Below are 8,012 nucleotides of genomic sequence, written 5' to 3'. Positions count from 1 at the left end.
CTCTTAAACTAGTATCTGATGGGAATTAAAAATTGTACATGGTGTTATTGTAAGTTATGTATTATCATTTCATAGCCATTGAATAAACATTTGATAGTGACTTAAGAAACCTTATGATAAATCTAGATACATATGAATAAATAAAGGACTATAAAAAGCAGGGCAGAGCTTAACATTTGATTGGGGGGGGGGGAATATAATATATATAAAAATTGAGTAGAAGGGCTATTTCGAACCAAAAAATCAATTTTAACTAATTCAACAATGATAGTCTTTTCAAAATCTTAACCACACTCTAAATGACCAGCTTATCTCCATCAGATTTTGATCTCAATTTTACTTCACTACACACAGATCAGATACATACAAACAATTAAACAAGTATGAACACCAAATCTTCAAAATTCTACACCTTCTAGAAAGCTACAAGTACAAGTTATGCAACATAAATACCAATTAAACAAAATACTCTGAAACTTAAAGTTTCATCAGTCGATGAAAATTATTTAAACAAACAAATCAACTGTAAATAAAGCTTCATACTTTATTTATAATACCTTCGACAATCGTGTGTACAATTTGGTCCTTTAAGGGTTTTCATTTGTAAAAATACTCTAAGGTTTTCATCTTTACCATGATTGTGTCTATAAAAAAATAAGGAACAATTGATCAACAATGTGTAAAAACAATAACAAATAGGGTAAATGGCACAAAAAACACCCTTTTTACACAGAAATTCGATTTTGACACCGTGTTTTTTTTTGTATCAATTTTGACACTGTGTTTTCTAATTTGTTACAATTCTAACCACTTGACCGGTTAACCACGTTCATGATGACGTGTCAGTTTTGATGACGTGGCATGCTGATATGATGTGCTGACGTATCAAAATTGATTTTTTTTCCACAAAAAACACAAAGTTTTCACTTTTTTTCGATTTTAACACTAAGTTTAATTTTTTATTTCAATTTTGACATTATATTTTTTTTGTTCCAATCGAACATCATTTATCAAATTTTGTTCAAGTTTGTCTATTTTCTATTTTACATTTGAAACCGTATAAATATTTTTTTTATTACATTTTAAACCGTATAAACATATTTTTTTCGTTTAAAAACCACATTTTTATTTAAATACAAGGTGTTTTTTTTCTTACATTCAAAGCATTAGTTATATCATGAGAATCAAACTAACCATAAGCTTCTAATAAGATGTAAAAATTTGATGGGTTGCAAACTTGATATCCGAGTTTTGATCAACTACACGCCTCCAAACCTCCAAACACATTTTAAAGTTGTATATTTAATATAAAATACAATTTTTATATAACTACTACATATTTATACATAAAAATATGGTTTGAGTGTAAAAAAAATGTATTTATACAAAACTATGGTTTTTAAATGAAAAAAAAAACATATTTATACGGTTTCAAATAGAAAATTGTCAAAATCGGACAAAATTGGAAAAAATAATGTTCGATTTGGAACAAAAAACATAGTGTCAAAGTTGAAAGAAAAAAAATTAAACTTAGTGTCAAAATCGAAAAAAAAATGAAAACTTAGTGTTTTTTGTGAAAAAAAATTCAATTTTGACACGTCAGCATATCATATCAGCATGCCACGTCATTAAAACTGACACGTCATCATGCAACCTGGTTAACCGGTCAAGTGGTCAGAATTGTAACAAATTGGAAAACACAGTGTCAAAATTAACACAAAAAAACACGGTGTCAAAATCGAATTCCTGTGTAAAAATAGTGTTTTTTATGTCATTTACCTAACAAATAACAAAAATCTGCAATTACAAAATAACTCATTTAACGGTATCTAAAAACTGAAAATTGAAATCAGAAGTGAAAACAATACTTAACATAAAATCTGTAACAAATTACAATTTACAAGCTAACAATCAACATTGAATTGATTCCCAAATCACAAAAAGTCAACAAGTGAACAAACACAGGAGCATATTCAACAGTCCTAATTCCTTACATACACTCCAAATTTCTAATCCCAATTCCCAAATCATAAATAGCAACAGGAGAACCGGAGAAGAAAGAAGTCAAGAACGACCCTTACATACACTCTTAATTCCTAATCCCGGATTCCCAAATCGGAAATCACAAGAGGAGAACTGGAGAAGAAAGAACAAATACCTGATTTCCCGTGAGTGTTGGCTGCTGCGGTGGATCAGTGAATGAAGATGGGCGAGACCGGAGAGTCGGAGACAGCGAGTAGCGATACAGCAAGCATGCGAGGCACCAGCGACGATGGTCGATGAGGACAATCAGACCTCGGACAGAACTCAGGAACCGGGTCAATTTCATTTCTTGTCGCTTCAGTCTTTTGTTTGGAGATTGGACTATGGAGAAATCGGGAGGGGCCACAGCCCAATTGTCAAATCAACAGGCCTATAAAAAAAAATTTGGAGTAATTTTTGCTAGTTCTAACCTAAATATCGCGGGGGGGGGGAGGGGTAACAGCCCCTCCTGGCCCTACTAATACTACGCCCCTGATAAAAAGGTATATTCGGTGATATGTAATTATGTATTTGTGAACAATGACAAAGTGACGCTTCTTGAGTCGGAAAAGAAGGCTTGGGAGAATTAACTGGAAGCTCAAGCTATGTAAGAAGCTCTCAATCCATGGAGAAACATTGATGCAAATGCACAACAATCTACCTAGCTTTATTTTTCCTTTACGAGGGCATTTAGGTCATTTACAAGATATTGAATGTGGGTCCTTATTCCATCTTTTTGGGTTGGACAAATATATAAGAGTTTTGTCGATGGACAGTAGTCCAATGCAAGTCAAAAGTAGTACAATTGTTCTGTGATATGTCATATCTTGCATGACCAACAACGAACATGGCTTTATGTATTATTATGTTCTTTACGTGATTCATTTTGCTCTTGTGTTTCTTAATGAAATAGATTCATTCATTATGTGGAAATACAATTAATATGATCATTTATCAATTGGCGATTCTATTGTGTTTATTGTATAATGATTAAAAGATGAAAACATTTCAGATAGTTGAAATTCAAAACGACAAAGTACTTTTAAATTTTAAAACACTAGACATGTTATTCTTATGAAACTGATAAAAGACATTATCATAATCTTAGACTAATATTAAAAACACAAAGAATATAAAGAATATGTATATTTTCACCTAGATATTAGCATGGTTAATCACGTGCATATCAAATGTTTTTCTGTTGATGAAATGATCATTACGTTACATTCAAGGTTGGACCGAAAGTTTAGAGAAAACAAAAGGCCAACATAAGAAATAACAATGTATTTACATTTTGGCATATTATACATTTATTTATATTTCTAAGTAAGACATTTTTATTATGAAAAAAAAAAGTATTCCGTTATAACATTTTATATTTGGTTTTTTCTTGTATTGAATAACGTGTTTTAAAAAATCCATATAACCGTAAAAGAGAAAATTGGATGCATTGCATAAAATTGTAAAAAATACGATGTCAAGAGTGCATTTAAAATATAATTATGCATCATGCAAATTGCAATAAACTATGAATGGACAAATTCTCCTGATGTGAACAAGTCCAGTCCAAGGACCCGACATAGACATTTTATCCAAAATCCCATTTTTTTAACTCACTTGATTCATTGCAATAACAATATTCAAATTTTATATACAATATCTAGGAATATTTATATTATTAAAATACATATCTTATATCACAAAATCATTTTCTATATAAAATATAAAATTAATATTTTCTTAAAGTGAAACAAGTACATTGTTAGGGAAATAGAAGTAAGCACAGGAGTCTAGAATTGATAAATCAAATGGAATCATAAAATACCTAATGGGCCTACTAAAAATCGAATTGATCCATTTAGCCCATCGAAACCAAGATTAACCCGGTGGGTCCACTCCATCGCCATTTTTCTCTCTGGAAGCTTTCAGAAGTATCAGTCTCCTCAACCTTCAAGACAAGCCTAGAAATCCGTAAATCCCACTCAATCACTTTTTCCCTCCTATAAATAATAATCTCCGATCGACCTCCGAAAGACAAGAGAACTTGCGATTTCAGTGTCACAATCCGAAGATCAAATATTCGTCTAAAGTTTCAGTCATGTCGATCATTCCAAGTTTCTTTACAGGCAGAAGGAGCAACGTATTCGATCCCTTCTCCCTCGACATTTGGGATCCTTTCCAGGGCTTTTCAAGTGTCCTCAACAACCTACCCGAATCATCACGCGAAACAGCAGCAATCACCAACGCCAGAATCGATTGGAAGGAGACGCCGGAGGCGCACGTTTTCAAGGCGGACTTGCCTGGGCTGAAGAAAGAGGAGGTGAAGGTGGAGGTTGAAGAAGGAAGGGTGTTGCAGATAAGCGGAGAGAGGAGCAAGGAACTTGAGGAGAAGAACGACAGGTGGCACAGGGTAGAGAGAAGCTCCGGGAAGTTCTTGAGGAGATTCAGGCTGCCGGAAAATGCAAAAATGGAAGAGGTGAAAGCTAGCATGGAGAACGGCGTGCTGACGGTGACTGTGCCCAAGGCAGAAGAGAAGAAGCCGGAAGTGAAGTCCATCGACATTGGTGGGTGAGTTTCAGGAGTGGCAATGTGGTAATTTGGTGTTAAACTGTTTGTTGTAATAGTTAAGAAGTCTGAGTATTTGAGTTGTTGGATCGTTGTACTTGAATAAGATGATCCAATTTGAGTTCCTTTTGTGAATGTAATAATACATGATGTGATATTGAATTGTTTGTTTTAATAAGGTTATAAAGTCTTCTATAAGATGCATCTTTTACATGGTTGGGTTGGCTAATTTACACAAACACATTTATGAAATATTTTATTGGTTAGAAAAATTTTGTCATACGATGCTAATTTTATTTTTATTTACTAAAAAGGAATTTACTTTACACAACAAAATTGTTTTATAGTTTTAAAATATTATATTATACAATTTTATTAAACATAGATTTTAATGTGATTGGCACAAGTTTGTGAAATATTCTAGAATTTGTGATAGAAAAAGCCTAATGATTAGCAATGCATTAGCTAATTGATTGGGTCTGGTCAATATTGTATCAAATTAGGGGTGGGCATTTGAACCGAACCGGACCGACAGGTTATGGAGAATATTGTGGACCGTGAACCGGACCAGATGAGTCGGGTCCGGGTTCAGGTTCGGATTTTCCGGTTCTTAGATTCATTTGGACCGGTACAACTTTAATTGCATAGAGTACAAGTCATTAAAATAAGTTTATGTGTTTGATAGAACTCGTTAAAACGAATATGTTATTGGGTTTGATACGATACAACTTGTAAAAATGATTAGATTTCTGTTTCATACATAACTAATGTGCCTTGATGTTATAATATTATAACTTGTAAAATTAATTTTCCAAATAAAAAAAACTAACATATAAATATAAATCAAGTTCATCAAGATCCCTTTCATATGATTTATATGTCAAAGATACATAAAATTCAGAATTATAGTCTAAGATAATAGTTAAAAAGTTGAAATATTTCAGCTTTGATAGCTCAATTTTGATGGATTGTAACTCACTTAATATAATACAAAAATCAACAAAAGTATAGTCTAAATTCATCTAAAAACTATAAACTAAATGTTCGAAAAAAAATTGGAGGTCAATCCGACCTAAAACAAATGAGTTATAGTTGTTTAACAATTTTCACAGATTACAAAATTTCAAAAATCTTGCTGATAAGCTGAAATTTTTCAGCTTTGATAGCTCAACTTTAAAAGATTATAACTCATTGAATATAATACCAAAATCAACAAAATTATAGTCGATATTCATCTACAAACTGTAAATTAAAAGTTGGAAAAAACCACGTGTCAATCCGACTTAAAGCAAATGAGTTTAGGTTGTTTAAAAATTTTCACAGATTACAAAATTTTAAAAATGTTGCTGACAAACTGAAATTTTCCAGCTTTGATAGCTCAACTTTGAAAGATTGTAACTCATTGAATATAATACCAAAATAAATAAATAAATAAATTATAGTCTAAATTCATCTACAAACTGTAAATTAAACGTTGGAAAAAACTATGTGTCAATCCGACTTAAAACGAATAAGTTATGATTGTTTAAAAATTTAACAGATTACAATTTTTTTTTTTTAAATCGGGCTCAACCGGTTCTAAGCCCGGTAAAAACCGGACCGGACCAAGAAAAAAACCGGACCGATTTTGATGGATTCCTAGAACCGAGAACCGGCTCGGGCGTCCTAAAAAACGGTTCGGTCCACCGGTCCAAATGCTCACCCCTATATCAAATAGTATTATATTTTAATTAAAACTTTATGTCATAAAAATCCTATAATTTTTAGGTTTTTGTCATATTTGTCTAAAGTAGAATTTTATGTTCGTTTTTACCCTCATATTTTTTTAAAAATGTTCGGTTTTACCCTTTTACTAGTGATAACAGTTTCTAGGTTACCATTCTATAACCTTCGGAAAAAAAAATTTAAGTTTAAAGTTATATTTTTTTTTTTACCTTTTTATCCATAATTTTATAATTTTTTTACGCTTTTACCTTAAGTGTTTTTTTTTTCATATTATATGTATTCATGCGGAAAAATGGTATTTATATACAAAAAAATGTTAAATTAAATAATGTATTTACGTTTTTTTAATGTTATATATATATATATATATATATATATATATATATATATATATATATATATATATATATATATATATAGGAAACAATTACAAGGAAATCACCTTCAAATTCCTTATGAAAATTATTCATATGGAAAACTCATACGAATATGTACTCAAGAAGGCTTAGCTTTATGCAACGAAATAAAATTGAATCAACAGATTAAAAAATCATATATATTTTGTTCCATGGTTTTTTAATAAATATATAGTTAATTATTTAAATATATTAGAAAGAGAATATACTCTTGCAAATGGAAATATACAAAAATCAATTTTTTCACCCCAGCAAAGTTTTCAAATCTCTAGAGAAAATATAAGTTTGAAATTTTCTGCTTACAAAAAACTAGTTGAAAGTAATACTTTACAAATAACCGTTGAACATATTAACCAACTAATACAACAAAATAATTTTACAAATTTATATTCTATAATTTTTGGAGAAAAAATTCTTGCTATAGAAGAAAAGGTGGAAAATATATACAAAATTATTGAACAATCTCAAATTGAGAAAACACAACCAATTAAAGAGAAAATAATGGCAACTTTCCAACCTCCTCTGGAAATAAAAGATTTTAAATTTAAAAATGAAACAAAGCTAGATATAATTTTAGAAAAATTAAAAAAACCTGAAAATTTAAGTATAAATACTTTAAATGAAATTGAAGAATCAGATTATAATTCTGAGTATGAATCTGAACAAGATAAACGTATTAATAAAATAAAATATTAGAGTTATGATGGTAAATTTGCTAGAAAACCTATCCAATCTAAATACTATTATAATAGGCCTACCCCTCAAGATGTTTAATTTGAAGAACAAGAGTTTATTCAAGATAATAGTTATAATGGTAAAAACGTCTATGAATGGAATTTAGATGGTTTTACAGAAAGACAAATATATTTGTTAACTTAAAGAATGACTTTGTATGCTACTAGTGCAAAACAATTAAGAAATACTTATTTAACAGTTGCTCAAATGATAATAGCAGGTTTTACTAGCCAATTAAAAGGCTGGTGGGATAATTATCTAGATGAGTCAAATAAAAATCAGATTTACAATTCTACTAAAATAATTAAAAATGAAGATGGTACTTCAACAATAGTTCAAGATGTAGTTTATACACTCCTTTTAAGTATAATTGAACATTTTTCTGGTAAATGGTCAAATAATTATAGTAATACTAGAACCTTACTAAATGGTATGAAATGTAAAACTTTAACCTTATTTAGATGGTATAAAGATACTTTCATGAGTAGAGTATTAGAATTAGATGATTGTAATTCTAATTATTGGAAACAAAAATTTATTGATAGTCTT

General features: G+C 30.2%; 1 protein-coding gene and 1 long non-coding RNA gene across 2 annotated transcripts; one reads left to right on the top strand and one right to left on the bottom strand.

The window, feature by feature from the left end:
* Positions 1-228: 228 nt before the first annotated feature.
* LOC145090321 (uncharacterized) lies at positions 229-2,665 on the bottom strand. Its single transcript, XR_013701490.1, has 2 exons — positions 2,159-2,665; positions 229-644 (listed from the first exon to the last, which is right to left on the bottom strand). It is a non-coding gene; the product is annotated as an uncharacterized LOC145090321 (long non-coding RNA).
* Positions 2,666-3,941: 1,276 nt separating this feature from the next.
* LOC145086336 (17.8 kDa class I heat shock protein-like) lies at positions 3,942-4,800 on the top strand. The gene has a single exon (XM_079024090.1). It carries the CDS (start codon positions 4,121-4,123, stop codon positions 4,592-4,594), a length of 474 nt encoding a protein of 157 aa, XP_078880216.1. The 5' UTR covers positions 3,942-4,120; the 3' UTR covers positions 4,595-4,800.
* The last annotated feature ends 3,212 nt before the right edge of the window (positions 4,801-8,012 follow it).

This window comes from Lactuca serriola, chromosome 2 (genome assembly GCF_051521515.1).
Source record: "Lactuca serriola cultivar US96UC23 chromosome 2, Lser_US96UC23_V15, whole genome shotgun sequence".
Classification (NCBI taxonomy): domain Eukaryota; kingdom Viridiplantae; phylum Streptophyta; class Magnoliopsida; order Asterales; family Asteraceae; genus Lactuca; species Lactuca serriola.
This window is presented reverse-complemented; position numbering and strand designations above follow the sequence as displayed.